This window comes from Petromyzon marinus, chromosome 39 (assembly GCF_048934315.1).
Source record: "Petromyzon marinus isolate PM22_M1 ecotype Great Lakes invasive population chromosome 39, UKy_Petmar_22M1.pri1.0, whole genome shotgun sequence".
In the NCBI taxonomy this organism is placed as follows: domain Eukaryota; kingdom Metazoa; phylum Chordata; class Hyperoartia; order Petromyzontiformes; family Petromyzontidae; genus Petromyzon; species Petromyzon marinus.
Window position 1 is genome coordinate 11012546 of NC_133705.1, and position 23524 is coordinate 11036069.

The window sequence follows — 23524 nt, forward strand, 5'->3', positions numbered from 1 at the left end:
GGAACATAAATAAGAGTTTTGATGAGGGAATTCTGGGATGGATGGTGGTGGGAGTCAGGTTTTATGTAGGCATCCGTATGAGTTGCCTTCCTGTAGACAGTGTCCCATCGAATGTTCTAATCTTTTCGATTAGAACATCCAAAAATGGTAGCTTGCCATCATTTTCCACCTCCATGGTGAATTTGGTGGCTGGGTGTATGGAATTCATGTGGTTGAGGAATTGATTCACAGCTGGTCGGCCATGTGGCCAGATGACATACGTGTTATCCACGTATCTCTTCCACAAGGACGGGCGTAGAGTGGATGCCAGGATTGCGTCTGTCTCAAATTTCTCCATGAAAACATTGGCTACAACCGGAGATAAGGGATAACCCATTGGGGTGCCTTCAGTTTGTAGAATGTTCCATTCCAGGTGAAGTATGTATTGGTGAGGCAGTGTCTCACCAGGGCCGGTACATCAATCAGCATTCAATCCTTGTTGGACCAAATCTTCAGTGATTGCAATGGTAATTGGGCACAGGAACTTTGGTGAACAAAAACAAACTACATCGAAACTAACGAGCAAATCACCTGGGGACAGTGAGATGTCCTCAATTGACGATACCAGGTGAGCTGAGTTAAGTACAGAAGAGGTGGTCTTACCAGTGAATGGCTTGCAAGGTCTCAGAAAATATATCGGGCGCTGTCCTCGTGACAGTACGGTCCCCTTCACCTAATGAAGGCCACTTGTGTTGTGGCCGAAACGTCGTGATTTTTGTTGTTTTATTTTTTACCTACGTGACTTTACCGGATAGAACCAAAGAGTATATATATCGGGCGAGTTTGTGGTTTAAGAAAGGCCCCGCCCTATATGACCCCGCCCTATATGACCCCGCCCCCGTAGGGCCCCGCCCCTCACGTGGCCCACGCCCCTCATACGGCCCCGCCCCTCACGCCCAAGTTCGCGCGCGCTGCCGGAAGTGCGGCATTTGTCACGTGACTGCGGAAAAGGGGGCACGTGACGCGGGCGGGACCAATCGCGAGGATCCGGGGCCCACGTCCAACCTCCCCCCCTCCCCCCACTTGTGCTCTGCCGCGCCGCCGTTGAGGGAAGCGGCGAGAGCGGCGTCCACCCCCGCCCCTCGTCCCCCTCCTCCTCGTCCTCCTCCTGCTGCTGCCGCCGCCGCCGCCTCGCTCGACTCCTCTTCCTCCTACGCCGCTCGCTCCCTAGCCCCGAGCCTCAGGTGTGCGCCCGAGGTGCGTGCAGGCTGCCGGGAGGTTTCTGTTTGTCTCTCTCCCCTCGCCTTCTGTTGCCGCTCGCGGGGAGCGACGGGCGGGGCCCAGTATGGCGGCCGCCGCGGGAGGCCCGGGGGGCCTCTCCCCGGGCCTCCTGACAGGGTCCCCCCCCCCCCCTCTACTGACCAGGTCCCCCCTCCCCCCTCTACTGACCAGGTCCCCCCCCCTCTACTGACCAGGTCCCCCCCCCCTACTGACCAGGGCCCCCCCCTCTACTGACCAGGTCCCCCCCCCCCTCTACTGACCAGGTCCCCCCCCCCCCCCCCTCTACTGACCAGGTCCCCCCCCCCTCTACTGACCAGGTCCCCCCCCCCCCCCTCTACTGACCAGGTCCCCCCCCCCTCTTCTGACCAGGTCCCCCCCCCCCTCTACTGACCAAGTCCCCCCCCCCTCTCCTGACCAGGTCCCCCCCCCCCTCTACTGACCAGGCCCCCCCCTCTACTGACCAGGTCCCCCCCCCCTCTACTGACCAGGTCCCCCCCCCCCCTCTACTGACCAGGCCCCCCCTCTACTGACCAGGTCCCCCCCCCCTCTACTGACCAGGTCCCCCCCCCTCTACTGACCAGGTCCCCCCCCCCTCTACTGACCAGGCCCCCCCTCTACTGACCAGGTCCCCCCCCCCCTCTACTGACCAGGTCCCCCCCCCCCTCTACTGACCAGGTCCCCCCCCCCTCTACTGACCAGGTCCCCCCCCCCCTCTACTGACCAAGTCCCCCCCCCCCTCTCCTGACCAGGTCCCCCCCCCTCTCTACTCACCAGGTCACCCCTCTACTCACCAGGTCCCCTCTCTACTCACCAGGTCCCCTCTCTACTCACCAGGTCCCCTCTCTACTCACCAGGCCCCCTCTCTACTCACCAGGTCCCCCCTCTACTCACCAGGTCCCCCCTCTACTCACCAGGTCCCCTCTCTACTCACCAGGCCCCCTCTCTACTCACCAGGTCCCCCCTCTACTCACCAGGTCCCCCCTCTACTCACCAGGTCCCCCCTCTACTCACCAGGTCCCCTCTCTATTCACCAGGTCCCCTCCCTACTCACCAGGTCCCCTCTCACCAGGTCCCCTCTCTACTCACCAGGTCCCCTCTCTACTCACCAGGTCCCCTCTCTACTCACCAGGTCCCCTCTCTACTCACCAGGTCCCCTCTCTACTCACCAGGTCGCCTCTCTACTCACCAGGTCGCCTCTCTACTCACCAGGTCCCCTCTCTACTCACCAGGTCCCCTCTCTACTCACCAGGTCCCCTCTCTACTCACCAGGTCCCCTCTCTACTCACCAGGTCCCCTCTCTACTCACCAGGTCCCCTCTCTACTCACCAGGTCCCCTCTCTACTCACCAGGCCCCCTCTCTAATCACCAGGTCTCCTCTCTACTCACCAGGTCTCCTCTCTACTCACCAGGTCCCCTCTCTACTCACCAGGTCTCCTCTCTACTCACCAGGTCCCCTCTCTACTCACCAGGTCCCCTCTCTACTCACCAGGTCCCCTCGCTACTCGCCAGGTCCCCTCTCTACTCACCAGGTCCCCTCTCTACTCACCAGGTCCCCTCTCTACTCACCAGGTCCCCTCTCTACTCACCAGGCCTCCTCAGCTAACGAGGTTACCCGCTATGTGGTGTTCGGTTGGAAGGAATAATTTTTGTTGTATTTGTGACATCGCGTTGAAACGCTAGTGCGGTCCTGTATACTGCACCTAAGACAGTTTCGATAGACCCAGGTTGATTGAGAATTAATGTCCGCTTGGTAGCAATCCTGACCCGGGTCCTATCCAACCCCATTTGCGTCAAGTCGACTTCGTCGGCAGCGGCTTTGCAGGCGACATTAGGAGACTTGGTCAAGCAGGGTGCCCCCTTCTCCCTCCGCCCCACACCCCCCACAACCACCAAACCACTCATCCACATCCAACCACAACAATTACACCCCCCCCCCCCACACCGTGTTTGCAGGAGGTGTTTGCTTCGCGTGGATGAGGAGCCCCCTGTAATCAGCCAAGATGATTGGGGGCCTCTTCATCTACAACCACAAGGGAGAGGTGCTCATCTCCCGCGTGTACCGAGATGACATCGGGTGAGTTGGGGATGATTTCACTTCACATCCATCCCCTCCCTCTGTATCCCTACCTACTCTCTGCCCTCCCTCCTAGGGCTTGGGTTGTGGCCAGGGTTAGAATTCACGATAATTTCACTTCACATCCATCCCTCTGTATCTCTTCTCCCTCCCCCTCCTCTATCTCACCCCCTTCATCCCTCCCTCCCCTCCCTGCCTCCCTTCACGCACTCTAGATAGCTGTGACACAGCAACAGTGACACCTTTTTGCTGTTGTTGTCGTGTTGTTCCCAATTGACTAGGCAGAGCGTTCTAGATTTGAAGCTTTCGTGACTGCAAGGATTCATACTCTTTGGTTTTTTCGGTAAAGTCGCGTAGGTAAAATAAAATAAAAGAAAACAATTAAATCACGACGTTTCGGAGGCAACACAAGCTTCCGTCTTGATGCAGCGATCTTGCTGTGACTGTTCCACCTGAAGACGGAAGCTTGTGTTGCCTCCGAAACGTCGTGATTTAATTGTTTTCTTTTATTTTACCTACGTGACTTTAACGGAAAAACCAAAGAAAAGGCAGAGCGTCTTGATTGGAATTTTTGCCCGTAAGCAGTGCATCAACCCTGCCCTATAGAGGTCCCTTCGAGTGACCCTCACCCAGGGGCTGGAGTTTCCCACGTGTTACCCTCCTATAGATGATCACGTGGCGGTACAAGCTGTTTCAGTAGACCCTCTCTCGATCCGCGGGTGGGTGGGAGATGGTTACGTTCTTGAAAGCACTCGCGAATGCGGAGTTGGCGAGCGTGGAAAACCTTGTTCCGATGGGAAGGATGGGGTTACGTTCCTGGTACAAGTGAACATAGGTAGTGAAATGGTAAATGTTTAATAGCAATGGCTGCGATACGTGAATAACGATGTGTATTATTTATGACGATGGAGGGTTTTGGTGGTGGTGAAGAATTCGGGAGGATGATTCCTCGGGAGACGCAGGGATGTTTGGTAACAATGCCCGCACAGCTGTTATCATATTAGCAGAGACTTGACTAAACGGGCAACCGACGGGGGTCTGTGCCTAATCTTTGCAGCAGACGCTTTCATACGTGACACCGTTGTGTCCTCGCACCTCCCCGCTGTCGGTGGTCTGGCACACAGTGACGTACCCTCGCGGATCCTGGAGCCTGGCGAATAAGGAATTGGTAGGCATTTAGTGACTCGCGAGTATGCAGAACTGCGGAAATCCAGAACCCCGCGCAGAGCGGGGGTCTTACTGGAATTTAAAAACGTTTCGTGCCATTGCTTGAATTTAGCGAAGTGAAGTGGAAATCTAAACGTCGAGATGGAACCCATGACCTCCCGTATGCCGGTGAGAGGTGGTTGACGTCTCCTGGCCCCACCGGGTTGTTTGACCATTCTTCAGCGTGCCGCGCGGTGCCTCTTGTTGTTGAAGGGCACGGCGCTGGATCAATTCAGAAATTGCTCACCACTGATGTTAGCCGTGACCGGAATTCGTCAAACTTGAGTCGCCAGCTTCAGTGCTCGTTGATGCAGAAACAGCTGATGGTTGCGGCAGGGTTTTTGCCGGCTTCCCGTCGTTTTCCCACACAAACAACCCCCAGAATCTGCTGGGCTGTCACAGCTGAGCAGAGTCAGCAGCACCGCAGCTCACGGAGATGGCGTCTCCTCCCGCTCCCGCCCCCCTTTTCCCGGCTTTGTGTTGCAATGGTCAGTTGTCATGGCAACACGCCTCCTGTTTCCTGCATTGGCACTGCGGGAGTCCATTCGTGTGGGCTGCGTCTGGCAGTGCTCCCTTCTCCCACTCTACCTCATCTCTCTTGACTTTCCTCCCAACTGCACTCACTCCACACTTCACTCTCGCCTCTATTGACTCGCACCCATGTCTCTCCTAACTCTCCGCTTCTCACAACCCTTCTCCTGCCTCTCCTCACATTGCCTCTCCTGTCAACCCGGGTTCTCTCGCATCTCTGCCCTCTCAACTCTCCTCCATCTCCTCCCAATTCCCCTCCCTCTCTCTCTCTCTGTGGCTCCATACTTGTCAACCCATACGGTTTACCTGTATTTTTGTACAGGGAAATTTCGTGTTTTGGGTCCATACGGCGTACAGCCGTTTCAATGCGGGCAAAACTTTTTGTTTTGTCTATTTTGTTTCTGTTTCTTCATTGTGACGGGACTTTGTAGGATGAACTTTGAGCTTCGTAAGGGCACGGGGGTGACCATTAAGGTCTGAATTGGTCTGTAATAAGGTAGGGGCACTGATAAGGAGTTGACAGCTGTGTGTCTCTCACCATGCTTCTTGCTCGCCATATCCTCCTCCTCTCCTGCCCGCTCTCCAGATGCATTCCTGCCTGTCGCTACTCAGTGCCGGATTAAACTAGTGCGGTGCCTGGAGCATACGTGATAAAGGGGCCATAAATATAAAAAAACATAAATATTAAAACACAAAAAAAATGTTTTGCACAGTGAAGTAATTGTATCTTTTCATTTGCTATACAGCCAGATAATACGACAAATCGCTAACCTTAAACACCCAGTCGTTCATAAAAGTTGAAGGCAGTATAGGACTATAGTAATAGAGCAAGTGCAGAATCACTGAACCGGAATTTATAGCTTGAAAGCATTTAGCGCGGGTCGCTTGAAACGGGGCCCGTAGCATATGTATCTACTTTTGCTACGAGGATAATCCGGCACTGCCACCACTATTATTGTGGCAATAACGTAAAAAAAGTACAGTAGACTCTCCATCATCTGCGTGAGATTTTGACGTGAAATTTATTACTCGTGGATTTTACCTTAATCCCAAATTAGTAATCTAAAAAGAGTGATACATTGTTATTCTTGGACATGTTTATTACAAGTCACGTGCTTAAACCGAACAAAATATGTTGCTCCGGTTAACCCGAAATCTACGCGATCGCCCCTACAGTAGAGTATTTGCATATCTTTGCAACAGTGGGCGGAGTTTGATTTTGATTGGCGCGGCTCTGGGCCGGGCTTGAGCCGAACCCTGATGCCTGCTGTATATTTGGAGCTTGGATGTTCTCCCCGTGATCGTGTGGATTTTTCACCGGGGTCCTCCGGTTTTCCCCTCCACATTTAGAATCGGCACACGTTTGGGGTATTTTGGTGATATAAATGTCCACGTGATGAGCCACCTCGTTGTGCTATCATTTGTGGCCAGGTCGCTTCTGAAAAAGAACTCCATAGCTCAGTGGGTTTTGCCCGGTAAATATTTTTATTTTATTTAGAGTGAGCGAGAGTGTTAGGGAAGAGGTGAGTGCAGGAGTGAGTGTATGAGCTAGAAAGCGAGTGTGTGTGTATTGTGCGTCTGTGTGTGGGGGTAGCGGTAGTGTAGCGGTTAGCGCGCCTCACTACGAACCCGGCGACCCGGGTTCGATTCCCGCTCACAGCCAACACCAGTGACGATTTTCTGAACCGGTCCTAGGCCACCCCGAGGTTGACTCCGCCTCAAATGAGTACTTGGCGCGGTGTGTAAAAACATCACCGCTGGGTAGACAAAGGCTGCCGGGCGTGCTGCTGGCCACCCACCTCCCTTCACGTGCCGTGCCGGCCTTCACAGGTGCTGCTCGCTAACAGCACTCGCCCCCAACAGTTTATTAAAAAATGCTCCAGGAGGGGGGGAGATCTTTTTTGCCTTGGGGGGGCATCGGAGTTGGCGAGCGCGTGTGCGAGTACGCGTCACCGCCCTCCCCTCCCTGTCACCCCTCCTCCTCCGCTCCCACCCCCTCCCCCCCGGCAAGGCGGAATGCGGTGGACGCGTTCCGCGTGAACGTCATCCACGCGAGGCAGCAGGTCCGCTCGCCCGTCACCAACATCGCGCGGACGAGCTTCTTCCACGTGAAGCGCTCCAACGTGTGGCTGGCCGCCGTCACGCGCCAGAATGTCAACGCCGCCATGGTGTTCGAGTTCCTGCTCAAGCTCTGCGAGGTCATGGCCTCCTACTTCGGGAAGATCTCCGAGGAGAACATCAAGAACAACTTCGTGCTCATCTACGAGCTGCTGGACGGTGAGACCCGGATCGCGCGAGGTTGATTTAAACGGCGTGAAGAGTGTCCGCGATTTTTAAACAGTTGGGTGGCGGCCCCGGGGGGGGGGGAGGCCTTGCGTCCGGCAGCGGATCGATCGTGGCTCATGAAGGCTGTGCGTGTGTTTGCGCTTCCTCGCCCCGCAGAGATTCTCGACTTTGGCTACCCTCAGAACTCTGAGACGGGGACTCTGAAAACATTCATCACACAGCAGGGAGTGAAGTCTCAGGTAAGTCGCTGCCCCTGCTCTATCCACATTCCAAACCCCCCCCCCCACTCCACTCCACTCTTTCTTCACACACCCACCCCCCTCTCAACACATGCACTCTCTCCACACACTCCCTCTCCACACACTCCCTCCCAACACACACCCCCTCTAAACCCAGACTCCCTCACTCCACCCAGACTCCCCCACTCCACCCACACCTGACATACTTCTGCTTGTATTTGTACCATGGCAATTACTATGGTAATGAGTGAGTTAAGTAGTGATTATAACAGGGTACTTGACCCTGCCTGCTGTCACTGCTAAGTTCTATAGCTTACTGACAAGTGTGTGTGTGTGTCTCCCCGCACGTGCGTGCACATCCATGTGTGTGCTTGTCTATGAATAAGTGTATGTCTGTGAGTGCGTGTTCACATTTGTGCGTGTTCCTATCTGAGTGTGTGTGCATGTGTGCGTGTTCCTATCTGTGAGTGTGTGTGTGTTTTTCTGTCTGTGAGTGTGTGTGTGTTTTTCTGTCTGTGAGTGTGTGTGTGTTTTTCTGTCTGTGAGTGTGTGTGTGTTTTTCTGTCTGTGAGTGTGTGTGTGTTTTTCTGTCTGTGAGTGTGTGTGTGTTTTTCTGTCTGTGAGTGTGTGTGTGTTTTTCTGTCTGTGAGTGTGTGTGTTTTGTGTCTCCCCTCTGCGTATACTCTTCTCCCTCCGTGCCTGCTCTGACTCTTTGGATTTTGGACTAACCACTTGCCCTGTGACCTCTTGACCTCAGCACCAGGTACTTGACGAGTCTCCCGGCTTCTTGTGCTCTCATTCATCCCTCTTTCCCAGCTGCCACGCCTGCCGGCATCACCGCACTACTCTCTGCTATCACCACTCCCTCCTGACACTGCTCCCTCCTGACACCGCTCCCTTCCATCACCACTTCCTCCCATCACCACTCCCTCCCATCACCACTCCCTCCCATCACCACTCCCTCCTGACACCACTCCCTGCCATCACCACTCCCTCCCATCACCACTCCCTCCTGACACCACTCCCTCCCATCACCACTCCCTCCTGACACCACTCCCTCCCATCACCACTCCCTCCTGACACCACTCCCTCCCATCACCACTCCCTCCTGACACCACTCCCTCCCATCACCACTCCCTCCTGACACCACTCCCTCCCATCACCACTCCCTCCTGACACCACTCCCATCACCACTCCCTCCCATCACCACTCCCTCCTGACACCACTCCCTCCCACACATCGCTCCCTCCTGGCACTGCTGAAACGGAAGCAAGAGTATATCAATTAAATCTGCAGAGACAAAAGTTAACTCGAACAAACTACCGACGCCTTGGGAGGTCAAAGCCAGGCATCCGGACAGACGGACCTCTAATGAGGTCCTTGTTAGGCAACACATCCACGCGTCTCCATTTCTCGTACCCAGGCAGTGCGGCTCTCCTGCATACCCGAGTCCTAGGGCTGTGGTAATGCCCACACTGGGATGCCCGTAGGCTGTTAGTTGGTGGTGCTCTCTGTCAAGGTGGGGGTGCGGTGGGCTGCTGTCTGTTTAACCCTGACCCCTGACCCCACCACTCCCCCCCCCCCACCCACCACAGACGAAGGAGGAGCAGTCTCAGATCACGAGCCAGGTGACTGGGCAGATTGGGTGGCGGCGCGAGGGCATCAAATACCGGCGCAACGAGCTCTTCCTGGACGTGCTCGAGAGCGTCAACCTGCTCATGTCGCCCCAAGGTGGCACAGCCGTGCGCGCCGCCACTCCCCCCCCCCACCCCCACCCCCCCCCCCCCCCCCCCCCGATGCCGGCGTTGGCGCTAGGCCGACCTTCACGCCAGCGCTCGCTCCCAACGTCGGGAAGTTTGCCGCACGGTCGGGGTTAGTGTTTGGTTGTTGGCGAGAGGCGGCCGGTGAGGCGCGTGGAGTTGCCTCTGTTTGTAAATTATATATATATATTTTTTTTTAAACCCACGTGACGACGTGGTCGTCGTAGGCGATGAGAAAGATATTTTAAAAAAAAAAAACAGCACAGGGCGTGCCGGTGAACACACTGGATGGCATCTGTAAGACGTCGAGCGGGTGCCGAGCGGTGTGGAGGGGGGAGGGGCTTGCGCCAGACGAATCCCCCTCTTCGCGAGGGCTGCTGCGTGCAGCACCGCGGCGGAGGGGGGCGGGGGGTGGGGGGGGGGGTGGGGGACTGCCGTGGACTGAGACACGGACACGAGCCCCGTCCGTTGCACGCCGGGCGACAGTGGGATCGCGTGGAAATGTCTGCTGACGCGCGACGGTCTTTGCGTCACCCTCCCCCCCCCCCCCGCCTGCGACCCCCGTGACCCCCGTGACCTCCGTGACCCTGACAGGTCAGGTGCTGAGTGCCCACGTGTCGGGCCGCGTGGTCATGAAGAGCTATCTGAGCGGGATGCCCGAGTGCAAGTTCGGCATGAACGACAAGATCGTCATCGACAAGCAGAGCAAGGGCCCCACCGACGAGACGGCCTGCAAGACGTGAGTCAGCGGGGAAGGAGTGGGGTGTGGGAGAGGTTGTGGGGGGGGGGGGGGTCTTCATGATGGCCGCGTCCGAGAGACGCTCAGCCGCCACCGCTCGCAGCCAGGGTGTCGGCCGCACGCACGGTTAAACCGAAGCGCGCGGCCACGGTCTACGCGCCCGGCTCCGTGGTTAAAACAGAGCTGTCCCGAGTGGATGGCCTCGGCTAAAACAACACGTGACCGTGCGTTGTGTCGTGCACGTGTGTGTCGTGCACGTGTGTGTCGTGCACGTGTGTGTCGTGCGTGCGTGTGTGTGTGTGGGGAGCGGTAGTGTAGCGGTTAGCGCGCTGCGCTATGAACCTGGCGACCCGGGTTCGATTCCCGCTCACGGCCAACACCAGTGACGATCATCTGAACCGGTCCCGGGCCTCCCCTAGGTCGACTCAGCCTCAAATGAGTACCTGGTGTGGTGTGTAAATATCGCCACTAGGGAGACAAAGGCGGTCGGGCGTGGTGCTGGCCACCCACCCCCTCGTGTACCGTTCCGGCCTTCATAGGTGCTCGCTAACAGCACTTGCCCCTACAGTCTGTTGATGCTATACGGGGGATCTTTGTTGTTTTTTGTGTATGTGTGTCGTGCGTCGTGCAGGTGTTGTGCGTCCGTGCGTGCGTGTGTATTGTGCATGCGTGCGTGTTGCACTCCTGCGCGACCAACGCGGCGACCAGAGTTCCATTCCCGCTCAGGGTCACCTACGCCGCTGGGTGACTATCCGAACCGGTCCCGCGCCCTCCCCTTAACCCGACTCGGGAGACAAAGGCGGCTGGCCGATGCCTCACGACACCTCCTCCTCCTAATGTGTGCCATGGGCTTCGATTCCTCGCTCTGGTGCCTCTCTGATTGGCGATTGTGCGATCTCCCCTTGTTCTGCATGAATGGCTTTCCTCCCGATTCTCCAGTTTCCTCCCATAGACAGTGCAACTGGTCTTGGCCAAAAGCCATCCCAGTGCTGGCGAATCACCTGCATGTGACTCAATTGGGATGACACACAGCAGCAGCAGCAGCAGCAATGACATCACCCCGACTGCAAAACACTTCTTGAAAAGACTCCCGAGACTCTGTGAGGCTTTCTTGAGTAGGCTAGCTTAATGATAACAACATCAACAATCTAACAATCATTACCAAACTATTGAACTGAGCTATTTTTATTTTACCAGGTAAGGTCCACTGAACTTCTATAGCTCTTTATCAGAAGCGACCTGGCTCTCATAGATGATAGCCCAATGAAGTTGGCGCATCATGTGGAAATTTATATCAGCCAAATACTCTCAACCAGTGGTTCTTAACCTTTACTGCACCCTGTTGGTTCTCAGTCGTTAAACAAATGTACAATGTTAATAAATACACGGGGCTTGACGAAACGAAGTAAGTTGTACTTGCGCTCCCGTGCTTAATTTGTGTTTCGACGATTTAGCTTTAAACAAAAAAAATCTGGCCATGTCTTGCACCCCCAAGACAGGGAGTGTGTGATGCGCCTCGGGTTAAGAAGCGCCGCTCTAAATGTGTGACGTTTCTAAATGTGGACGGAAAAACCGGAGGACCCCAGAGAAAAATTCACGCCTCCACGGGGAGAGAGAAAGACGCCTGAACTCCAAATATTACAGCAGGCTTCAGGGTCAGAATCAAACCCACGACCTCTTGAAAACCAGGCGAGGTAGTTAACATCTAAACGGGGAGAGAGAGCGCGAAGCAAATTCCAAATATACAGCAGGCGTCAGGGTCGGGATCGAACCGTCGTCCTCCTGTGTACAAGGCGAGGTCGTCAACATCTCCTAGCCAACGCAGCGCCCCTTTGTCAATCTGTTGAGGCTGTATTTGAAGGGGGTAATCCGTGTCTTTACTCTTGGTTCTTTCGGTAAAGCCATCACGTAGGTATAAAATAAAATAAATCACGACGTTTCGGGCGCAACACAAGCGTCCGTCATCAGGTTAGGGAAGCGTGGTCCTGCTGCTGATTTAATTTAATTTTCTACCCACGTGATGACCTTACCGAAAGAACCAAAGAGTGTGGATTCCTGCAGTCACGAAAGCTTCACATCGAGATTAATCCGTGTCTTGTTTGCCACCCCCTGGCAGTGGCAAGCAGTCGATCGCGATCGACGACTGCACGTTCCACCAGTGCGTGCGCCTCAGCAAGTTCGAGTCGGAGCGGAGCATCAGCTTCATCCCTCCCGACGGGGAGTTCGAGCTCATGAGGTGAGGGCGCCGGCCTGGGGCACACCGCTACAGCCCACAGAGCTGCAGCTCCAGCCCATAGAACTGCAGCCCATGCACACAGCTACAAGCCATACAGCTACCGCCCATACACATGGTTACAGCCCATGCAGCTACAGCCCATACACACGGTTACAGCCCATACACACGGCTACCGTACATACACGGCTACAGCTCGTACACACGGCTACAGGCCATGCACACAGCTGCAGCTCATACACACGGCTGACACAGCTACAGCTGATGATGATGCACCCAGAACACGTGGTTACAGCTGGTGCACAGCTCGCACGTGCACAGCTACAGCCCCACACACACACACACAGCTGATGCATCTACAGCCGGTGTGCGTGGCTACAGCCGATGGTACGCATGTGCGGCGACGGCCGATGAGTCAGGGCGTGTCGCGCCTGCGTCGTGCTGCAGGTACCGCACGACCAAGGACATCATCCTGCCGTTCCGCGTCATTCCGCTCGTGCGTGAGGTCGGGCGCACCAAACTGGAGGTGAAGGTCGTCATCAAGTCCAACTTCAAGCCCTCGCTGCTCGCCCAGAAGATAGAGGCGAGTGCTCGCGCTCACGTGGGGGAGGGGGGCGTGAGGGCGGCGGTGGGTGGGTGGGTAGGTGTGTGAGAGTGAGTGCGTGAGAGTGTGTAGCTAAGTGGGTGAGTGTGTGTGTGTGGGTGAGTGTGAGAGTGAGTGGGTGAGAGTGTGTAGCTAAGTGGGTGAGTGTGTGTGTGTGGGTGAGTGTGAGAGTGTGTAGCTAAGTGGGTGAGTGTTAGTGTGTCTGGGTGAGTGTGAGAGTGAGTGGGTGAGAGTGTGTAGCTGAGTGGGTGAGTGTTAGTGTGTGTGGGTGAGTGTGAGAGTGTGTAGCTAAGTGGGTGAGTGTTAGTGTGTCTGGGTGAGTGTGAGAGTGTGTAGCTAAGTGGGTGAGTGTGTGTGTGTGGGTGAGTGTGAGAGTGAGTGGGTGAGAGTGTGTAGCTAAGTGGGTGAGTGTGTGTGTGTGGGTGAGTGTGAGAGTGTGTAGCTAAGTGGGTGAGTGTTAGTGTGTCTGGGTGAGTGTGAGAGTGAGTGGGTGAGAGTGTGTAGCTGAGTGGGTGAGTGTTAGTGTGTGTGGGTGAGTGTGAGAGTGTGTAGCTAAGTGGGTGAGTGTTAGTGTGTCTGGGTGAGTGTGAGAGTGTCTAGCTAAGTGGGTGAGTGTGTGTGTGGGTGAGTGTGAGAGTGTGTAGCTAAGTGGGTGAGTGTTAGTGTGTCTGGGTGAGTGTGAGAGTGTGTAGCTAAGTGGGTGAGTGTTAGTGTGTGTGGGTGAGTGTGAGAGTGAGTGGGTGAGAGTGTGTAGCTAAGTGGGTGAGTGTTAGTTTGTGTGGGTGAGTGTGAGAGTGTGTAGCTAAGTGGGTGAGTGTGTGTGTGTGTGGGTGAGTGTGAGAGTGAGTGGGTGGGAGTGTGTAGCTAAGTGGGTGAGTGTTAGTGTGTGTGGGTGAGTGTGAGAGTGTGTAGCTAAGTGGGTGAGTGTTAGTGTGTCTGGGTGAGTGTGAGAGTGTGTAGCTAAGTGGGTGAGTGTTAGTGTGTGTGGGTGAGTGTGAGAGTGTGTAGCTAAGTGGGTGAGTGTTAGTGTGTGTGTGGGTGAGTGTGAGAGTGAGTGGGTGAGAGTGTGTAGCTAAGTGGGTGAGTGTTAGTGTGTGTGGGTGAGTGTGAGAGTGAGTGGGTGAGAGTGTGTAGCTAAGTGGGTGAGTGTTTGTGTGTGTGGGTGAGTGTGAGGGTGTGTAGCTAAGTGGGTGAGTGTTAGTGTGTGTGGGTGAGTGTGAGAGTGAGTGGGTGAGAGTGTGTAGCTGAGTGGGTGAGTGTTAGTGTGTGTGGGTGAGTGTGAGAGTGTGTAGCTAAGTGGGTGAGAGTGTGTAGCTAAGTGGGTGAGTGTTAGTGTGTGTGGGTGAGTGTGAGAGTGAGTGGGTGAGAGTGTGTAGCTAAGTGGGTGAGTGTTAGTGTGTGTGGGTGAGTGTGAGAGTGTGTAGCTAAGTGGGTGAGTGTTAGTGTGTCTGGGTGAGTGTGAGAGTGTGTAGCTAAGTGGGTGAGTGTGTGTGTGTGGGTGAGTGTGAGAGTGAGTGGGTGGGAGTGTGTAGCTAAGTGGGTGAGTGTTAGTGTGTCTGGGTGAGTGTGAGAGTGTGTAGCTAAGTGGGTGAGTGTTAGTGTGTCTGGGTGAGTGTGGGAGTGTGTAGCTAAGTGGGTGAGTGTTAGTGTGTGTGGGTGAGTGTGAGAGTGTGTAGCTAAGTGGCTGAGTGTTAGTGTGTGTGGGTGAGTGTGAGAGTGTGTAGCTAAGTGGGTGAGTGTTAGTGTGTGTAGGTGAGTGTGAGAGTGTGTAGCTAAGTGGGTGAGTGTTAGTGTGTGTGGGTGAGTGTGAGAGTGTGTAGCTAAGTGGGTGAGTGTTAGTGTGTGTAGGTGAGTGTGAGAGTGTGTAGCTAAGTGGGTGAGTGTTGGTGTGTGTGGGTGACTGTGAGAGTGTGTAGCTAAGTGGGTGAGTGTTAGTGTGTGTGGGTGTGAGAGTGTGTAGCTAAGTGGGTGAGTGTTAGTGTGTGTGGGTGTGAGAGTGTGTAGCTAAGTGGGTGAGTGTTAGTGTGTGTAGGTGAGTGTGAGAGTGTGTAGCTAAGTGGGTGAGTGTTAGTGTGTGTGTGGGTGAGTGTGAGAGTGAGTGGGTGAGAGTGTGTAGCTAAGTGGGTGAGTGTTAGTGTGTGTGGGTGAGTGTGAGAGTGAGTGGGTGAGAGTGTGTAGCTAAGTGGGTGAGTGTTTGTGTGTGTGGGTGAGTGTGAGGGTGTGTAGCTAAGTGGGTGAGTGTTAGTGTGTGTGGGTGAGTGTGAGAGTGAGTGGGTGAGAGTGTGTAGCTGAGTGGGTGAGTGTTAGTGTGTGTGGGTGAGTGTGAGAGTGTGTAGCTAAGTGGGTGAGAGTGTGTAGCTAAGTGGGTGAGTGTTAGTGTGTGTGGGTGAGTGTGAGAGTGAGTGGGTGAGAGTGTGTAGCTAAGTGGGTGAGTGTTAGTGTGTGTGGGTGAGTGTGAGAGTGTGTAGCTAAGTGGGTGAGTGTTAGTGTGTCTGGGTGAGTGTGAGAGTGTGTAGCTAAGTGGGTGAGTGTGTGTGTGTGGGTGAGTGTGAGAGTGAGTGGGTGGGAGTGTGTAGCTAAGTGGGTGAGTGTTAGTGTGTCTGGGTGAGTGTGAGAGTGTGTAGCTAAGTGGGTGAGTGTTAGTGTGTCTGGGTGAGTGTGGGAGTGTGTAGCTAAGTGGGTGAGTGTTAGTGTGTGTGGGTGAGTGTGAGAGTGTGTAGCTAAGTGGCTGAGTGTTAGTGTGTGTGGGTGAGTGTGAGAGTGTGTAGCTAAGTGGGTGAGTGTTAGTGTGTGTAGGTGTGAGAGTGTGTAGCTAAGTGGGTGAGTGTTAGTGTGTGTGGGTGAGTGTGAGAGTGTGTAGCTAAGTGGGTGAGTGTTGGTGTGTGTGGGTGACTGTGAGAGTGTGTAGCTAAGTGGGTGAGTGTTAGTGTGTGTGGGTGTGAGAGTGTGTAGCTAAGTGGGTGAGTGTTAGTGTGTGTGGGTGAGTGTGAGAGTGTGTAGCTAAGTGGGTGAGTGTTAGTGTGTGTGGGTGAGTGTGAGAGTGTGTAGCTAAGTGGGTGAGTGTTAGTGTGTGTGGGTGAGTGTGAGAGTGTGTAGCTAAGTGGGTGAGTGTTAGTGTGTGTGTGGGTGAGTGTGAGAGTGAGTGGGTGGGAGTGTGTAGCTTAGTGGGTGAGTGTTAGTGTGTGTGGGTGAGTGTGAGAGTGTGTAGCTAAGTGGGTGAGTGTTAGTGTGTGTGGGTGAGTGTGAGAGTGTGTAGCTAAGTGGGTGAGTGTTAGTGTGTGTGGGTGAGTGTGAGAGTGTGTAGCTAAGTGGGTGAGTGTTAGTGTGTGTAGGTGAGTGGGTGGGAGTGTGTAGCTAAGTGGGTGAGTGTTAGTGTGTGTGGGTGAGTGTGAGAGTGTGTAGCTAAGTGGGTGAGTGTTAGTGTGTGTAGGTGAGTGTGAGAGTGTGTAGCTAAGTGGGTGAGTGTTAGTGTGTCTGGGTGAGTGTGAGAGTGTGTAGCTAAGTGGGTGAGTGTTAGTGTGTGTGGGTGAGTGTGAGAGTGTGTAGCTAAGTGGGTGAGTGTTAGTGTGTGTGGGTGAGTGTGAGAGTGTGTAGCTAAGTGGGTGAGTGTTAGTGTGTGTGGGTGAGTGTGAGAGTGTGTAGCTAAGTGGGTGAGTGTTAGTGTGTGTGGGTGAATGTGAGAGTGTGTAGCTAAGTGGGTGAGTGTTAGTGTGTGTGGGTGAGTGTGATAGTGTGTAGCTAAGTGGGTGAGTGTTAGTGTGTGTGGGTGAGTGTGAGAGTGTGTAGCTAAGTGGGTGAGTGTTAGTGTGTGTGGGTGAGTGTGAGAGTGTGTAGCTAAGTGGGTGAGTGTTAGTGTGTCTGGGTGAGTGTGAGAGTGTGTAGCTAAGTGGGTGAGTGTTAGTGTGTCTGGGTGAGTGTGAGAGTGTGTAGCTAAGTGGGTGAGTGTTAGTGTGTGTGGGTGAGTGTGAGAGTGTGTAGCTAAGTGGGTGAGTGTTAGTGTGTGTGGGTGAGTGTGAGAGTGTGTAGCTAAGTGGGTGAGTGTTAGTGTGTGTGGGTGAGTGTGAGAGTGTGTAGCTAAGTGGGTGAGTGTTAGTGTGTCTGGGTGAGTGTGAGAGTGTCTAGCTAAGTGGGTGAGTGTGTGTGTGGGTGAGTGTGAGAGTGTGTAGCTAAGTGGGTGAGTGTTAGTGTGTCTGGGTGAGTGTGAGAGTGTGTAGCTAAGTGGGTGAGTGTTAGTGTGTGTGGGTGAGTGTGAGAGTGAGTGGGTGAGAGTGTGTAGCTAAGTGGGTGAGTGTTAGTTTGTGTGGGTGAGTGTGAGAGTGTGTAGCTAAGTGGGTGAGTGTGTGTGTGTGTGGGTGAGTGTGAGAGTGAGTGGGTGGGAGTGTGTAGCTAAGTGGGTGAGTGTTAGTGTGTGTGGGTGAGTGTGAGAGTGTGTAGCTAAGTGGGTGAGTGTTAGTGTGTCTGGGTGAGTGTGAGAGTGTGTAGCTAAGTGGGTGAGTGTTAGTGTGTGTGGGTGAGTGTGAGAGTGTGTAGCTAAGTGGGTGAGTGTTAGTGTGTGTGTGGGTGAGTGTGAGAGTGAGTGGGTGAGAGTGTGTAGCTAAGTGGGTGAGTGTTAGTGTGTGTGGGTGAGTGTGAGAGTGAGTGGGTGAGAGTGTGTAGCTAAGTGGGTGAGTGTTTGTGTGTGTGGGTGAGTGTGAGGGTGTGTAGCTAAGTGGGTGAGTGTTAGTGTGTGTGGGTGAGTGTGAGAGTGAGTGGGTGAGAGTGTGTAGCTGAGTGGGTGAGTGTTAGTGTGTGTGGGTGAGTGTGAGAGTGTGTAGCTAAGTGGGTGAGAGTGTGTAGCTAAGTGGGTGAGTGTTAGTGTGTGTGGGTGAGTGTGAGAGTGAGTGGGTGAGAGTGTGTAGCTAAGTGGGTGAGTGTTAGTGTGTGTGGGTGAGTGTGAGAGTGTGTAGCTAAGTGGGTGAGTGTTAGTGTGTCTGGGTGAGTGTGAGAGTGTGTAGCTAAGTGGGTGAGTGTGTGTGTGTGGGTGAGTGTGAGAGTGAGTGGGTGGGAGTGTGTAGCTAAGTGGGTGAGTGTTAGTGTGTCTGGGTGAGTGTGAGAGTGTGTAGCTAAGTGGGTGAGTGTTAGTGTGTCTGGGTGAGTGTGGGAGTGTGTAGCTAAGTGGGTGAGTGTTAGTGTGTGTGGGTGAGTGTGAGAGTGTGTAGCTAAGTGGCTGAGTGTTAGTGTGTGTGGGTGAGTGTGAGAGTGTGTAGCTAAGTGGGTGAGTGTTAGTGTGTGTAGGTGAGTGTGAGAGTGTGTAGCTAAGTGGGTGAGTGTTAGTGTGTGTGGGTGAGTGTGAGAGTGTGTAGCTAAGTGGGTGAGTGTTAGTGTGTGTGGGTGAGTGTGAGAGTGTGTAGCTAAGTGGGTGAGTGTTAGTGTGTGTGGGTGAGTGTGAGAGTGTGTAGCTAAGTGGGTGAGTGTTAGTGTGTGTGGGTGAGTGTGAGAGTGTGTAGCTAAGTGGGTGAGTGTTAGTGTGTGTGGGTGAGTGTGAGAGTGTGTAGCTAAGTGGGTGAGTGTTAGTGTGTGTAGGTGAGTGTGAGAGTGTGTAGCTAAGTGGGTGAGTGTTAGTGTGTGTAGGTGAGTGCGTGAGTGGGGAGCGGTGGCGTTGCGGTGAGCACGCTGCGCTACGAACCCGGCGACCAGAGTTCGATTCCCTCTCGCGGCCAGTGACTATTTTCTGAGCCGGTCCTAGGCCTCCCCTATGTCCCCTCAGCCTCAAATGAGCACCTGGTGCGGTGTTTAAACATCGCCACTTTGGTGCTGGCCACCCACCCCCTCGTGTGACGTGCTGGCCTTCATAGGTGGTCGCTTAACAGCACTTGCTCCTTCAGTCTGTTAAGGCTATACGGGGGATCTTTTTTTTTGTATGTAGGTGTGCTCACTTTGAGCCTAGAGGGTAAACTGTAGAACCACTAACCGTGTCATCGCCCCTACCCCCCCCCCCCCCCCACTCTCTGCGATGCCTTGCGGACACGCACACAAACAAACAAACGCACGCAGGTTCGCATCCCCACCCCTCTGAACACGAGCGGCGTGCAGGTGATCTGCATGAAGGGCAAGGCCAAGTACAAGGCGAGCGAGAACGCCATCGTGTGGAAGTGAGTGCAGCCGCACGCGTGGGCTCCTCGCCTCTCTCTCTCTCAAGCCTGAGTCACGGGGTGGTTACGGAGAGGGCGCGGAGGAGTTGGAACTGAAACTGTGAACTGATTTTATTTTTTTACTTCACCGGGTAGAGGAAGGCCCCCTCGCCTAGCTATTTTGTTTCAGAAGCGACCTTGCTGTCACAAACGATCGCCCGACGAAGTCTTGTCACCGTCGCGTGGACATTCGCAGCGGCCAAATGCTCTCCAAAAGCGTGACGTTGTTGAGGGAAAAAGCGGAGGACCCCCGGGGAAAGATCCACGCGACCGCTGGGAGAGAGGCACCGCAAACTCCAAATGTACAGCAGCAGCAGCAGCAGGCGTCAGGGTCGGGATCGAACCCACGACCTCCTGCGTACCGGGCGAGGTGGTTAACATCTTGCCGCTGTGGCGCCCCATAACTCGGGCCGGGCTTGGCAGAGGAGGTCTCACTCTGCATCAGGCTAGCGCAGGGGTCGGCAACCTGCGGCTCGTGAGCCGAATGCAGCTCTTTAAGGGCTGTTTTGTCACATTATTTACTAAGGACCACCATCTCGTATTTACATGCATTAGGGCCCTTGGGCGAGCGGCGTTCCAGTAAAACCTTGGATTGCGAGCATAATTCGTTCCGGAAACGTGTTTGTAATCCAAAGCACTCGTATATCAAAGCGAATTTTCCCCATAAGAAATCATGGAAACTCGGATGGTTCATTCCACAACCCAAAAATATTCATGTAAAAATTATTCATACAAAATACCTTTTTACATTTTTATCATTTAAATTTAATATAAAGTAATCAAATTTATTAATTAAATGTAATCGTGGCTGGTGTGAAGGAGACAAGAGAGAGAGGAGAGAAGGGGGCCATTGTTTCAGTACAGTTACTAAAGAACACTCACTACACTTGGACACAAAATAAAAAAAATGCTTTACGCACACACACGTGGTCACAGCACTATACTGTAGTAAACAGTATACACGTGGTCACAACACTATAGTACTGTGTAAACAGTATACACGTGGTCACAACACTATAGTACTGTAGTAAACAGTATACACGTGGTCACAACACTATAGTACTGTAGTAAACAGTATACACGTGGTCACAACACTATAGTACTGTAGTAAACAGTATACACGTGGTCACAACACTATAGTACTGTGTAAACAGTATACACGTGGTCACAACACTATAGTACTGTAGTAAACAGTATACACGTGGTCACAACACTATAGTACTGTAGTAAACAGTATACACGTGGTCACAACACTAGTACTGTAGTAAACAGTATACACGTGGTCACAACACTAGTACTATAGTAAACAGTATACACGTGGTCACAACACTATAATATTGTAGTAAACTATACACGTGGTCACAGCACTATACTGTAGTAAACAGTATACACGTGGCCACAACACTATAGTACTGTAGTAATCAGTATACACGTGGTCACAACACTATAGTACTATAGTAAACAGTATACACGTGGTCACAACACTATAGTAAACATGAGACCTCCTTTGCCAGAAACGATATAGGAATAGGTTTTACCCTTTTAACTGGCACAAAAACTGACACCTTTATTCAAGGCATCATGTTTGCAATAACCACAACACAAGCAGTCAAAATGCAAACAAAAAAAGACAACTCTGATAATAATATGCACTGTCCTTGAATTTGATTAGTCCACACCCGAGACAGCTTTTCTTAGAGCCTAGTCTCCACTGGTGTTGGACCAGAAGACCCCAAAAGGCGTACGGTTTTGCTGTATATTTTCATCGGCAGCGTGAGTTAACGCTGCGGGGAAGCTCCTTGGCCTGCCGTCCAGCCAAGCCCCCCCCCCGCCCCCCCCGCCCCCGAGTCATCACGGCCACAGTCATGCCCCTTTCCCGCTCTCCGTGCTTGCGAGACCCAAGGGCCCGCAGCGCGGGAACGCTGCGCCGGCCAGCGACTTTGAGCCGATCCCCCGGTGTTGTTGCGCTGCAGGCTGAAGCGCATGGCCGGCATGAAGGAGTCCCAGATCAGCGCCGAGATCGAGCTGCTGCCCACCAACGAGAAGAAGAAGTGGGCCCGGCCGCCCATCTCCATGAACTTCGAGGTACAGCCAGAGCCAGGGCAACGGGGAGAGGGCGACGCGGCTATTGCAGAACTAGTGTGACGGCTATAGAAACATACTCGCGTACCTGCTTAGATATGCGTGTGTGTGTGTGTGCGCACCACGTGTGCGCGCGTGTGTGTGTGCACGCCGGGAAAGGTCCTGGTAAGGATTATTCAACATCTCCCCCTTGCCAGGCAGCACGCTGAGGAGAGAGGCTTGCAAAGCCCCTAAGTGGTTTCAGGCCGGGGTGGTCCTGCACAGACGCCATATTCTCTGTCCACCTGCCACAGCAGAGGTGTAGGGAATTTCAACCGGGCCTACACCTCTACTTTATTGACCTGGTCGAGGCCTATTGTACCATCAATAGGTCATGGCTGTGGGTTATTCTTCGTGATTTCGAAGTGCCAGACCCTCTGTTGACAATCACCTTCATGATGGTGAACAGGCCATTCCCTGTACACCTTGAGGTGCGACAGGGATGTCCTCTGGCCCATACGCAAATTAACATCCTCTTTGACCACGTAGTTCGAGAAACTTTCCATGGACGTACCAGTGGAATTTCCACCTGGTATATACACAGTGGGAGTCTGATCGATGAGTGGGTGCGGTCAAGGGATGGTTCACTGTTGGTCAACCATGTTATATATGCAGATGATCTGGTAACTGTTGTCCACTCTGAGGAGTTGGATGTGCTACTGCTGAACCTGGAGTGTGCTACCATCATCCACACAAAAACAAAGCACCTGACTGGGTGTTCTACGTCATCGAATTATCTCCTCCCTCCACTCCCCATGAGTGAAGGGGCAGTTGTGGAGAGAGTGGAGAAGTTTCCGTACCTGGGCAGTGTGCATATCACCAACTCCAGGTTGTGCCAGAGCTACCTGGTCTGTCGCTCCACACGAAGCTCCGGGTCTCCTTGGCCACAGGCACGACCTTCCTTATTTATGCTTACGAAACGAGGACCCCTCTAATGGAAGATTTGTGCTGGTTTTAAACTTCAGACTGGCCTGCCTCCGACCCATCCTGGGTTCAACCAGGCTGGATTGTGTAAGGTGCTCACAAATATTTTAAGGAGCTGGACATAGTCCCATCAGTGAGCTCCTCCGGACAGGCTTGGCTGCGTTGGCTGGGGCATGTAGCCTGCATGCCAAAACAGTTCATGTTTGGCCAGATCGAGGGGGCTAAACAGGCATGGCACAGGCTAGAGAAGAGCTGGACTGATGTGGTACAGGAGGATGTGGAGCTGAGTGGACTTGCCGATGACTGGAACATGCAGCGTCAGGATCGGCCTCTGTTGAAGAGGCTCGTGAAGGACGCTACTGGGCAGTTGGAGGCAGTCGCCCTCCAACAGCAGCAGAGGGGCGGAGTAGCGACGCTCACAACAACAGGTGGAGCGCCGGCGGCTGTTGGCACAGGTGGTGCATCTGCCAGTCAACTCAGTCGGTCAACCCATGCCACCTGGGTCTGTCCCGTGACCTGTCAGTCTTCGACACTTCACGTGGCATCCGGAGTGCACTTGGCCTGGCACAGGCGCCGTGGTGACGTCATGCCACTTATTAGTGAATGCCGGCTGTTGTGTCTGCGCGCATGTGTTTATGCACGCGCGCGTGTTAATGCGCGCTCCTTCGTGCGTGCACGTGTTCACATGTATTTATGCGTGCATGTGTCTGCGTGTGTCTGCATTGTGTACCTTCGCTCAACCCCCCCCACACCCAGGTCCCCTTCGCCCCCTCGGGCCTCAAGGTACGCTACCTCAAGGTGTTCGAGCCCAAGCTGAACTACAGCGACCACGACGTCATCAAATGGGTTCGCTACATTGGCCGCAGCGGCCTCTACGAGACGCGCTCGTGACGGGCCACTCCAACTTGCCCCCCTGCCACGCCACCGCACGTGGCGCGGCCCGTCCCACAACCGCACGGGCCGCGCCGCGCCGGGCCGGTCCACCCACGCGCGGCGGGGCGGGGGGGGTTATGTGACGTGATTCCGTAGGCTGGATGTTTCATCTCGGTAATTTCACCCCCTGCCTCCCCGGTGAGCGTGAGTCATGGGGCGATCCCCTTCTCCGTTCGTCACGAATCGTTAGTCGTCTGCGCCCCGCCGCCCTCCGTGTCGTCGCGGGCGCTCGGCTTGTGGAGTCGCCGGCGCTGCGTGGAGGATTCCCCCGCACGCCCCCCACCCCCGCCCCCCACCCCCCGCCCCCCGCCCCCCCGCGTCCGCTTTCACTGGGAATGGTTCTTAGCAAAGGGATTGGTAGAGGATCCGTTAACCGCCAAGGCCTGATCGTTTTTGGAGATCGATTCGCTGGGATCACTTTTTTTAGATGGTGGGTGGTTTAAA

At 54.2% G+C, this 23524-nt stretch overlaps 1 protein-coding gene across 2 annotated transcripts; it reads left to right on the top strand.

The window, feature by feature from the left end:
* Window positions 1-1082: 1082 nt before the first annotated feature.
* Window positions 1083-23149, top strand: AP2M1 (adaptor related protein complex 2 subunit mu 1). Of its 2 annotated transcripts, none has more exons than XM_032968286.2 (11): window positions 1083-1223; window positions 3214-3334; window positions 7083-7348; window positions 7514-7596; window positions 9192-9327; window positions 9951-10095; window positions 12212-12331; window positions 12776-12911; window positions 18966-19063; window positions 21076-21187; window positions 22904-23149. In XM_032968286.2, the coding sequence occupies exons 2-11, from the start codon at window positions 3261-3263 to the stop codon at window positions 23036-23038; spliced, it is 1305 nt and encodes a 434-aa protein (XP_032824177.1). In that variant the 5' UTR covers window positions 1083-1223; window positions 3214-3260; the 3' UTR covers window positions 23039-23149. The 2 variants fall into 2 exon arrangements, with proteins under 2 accessions (XP_032824177.1, XP_032824176.1); XM_032968285.2 differs by having other exon boundaries at window positions 1084-1236.
* The last annotated feature ends 375 nt before the right edge of the window (window positions 23150-23524 follow it).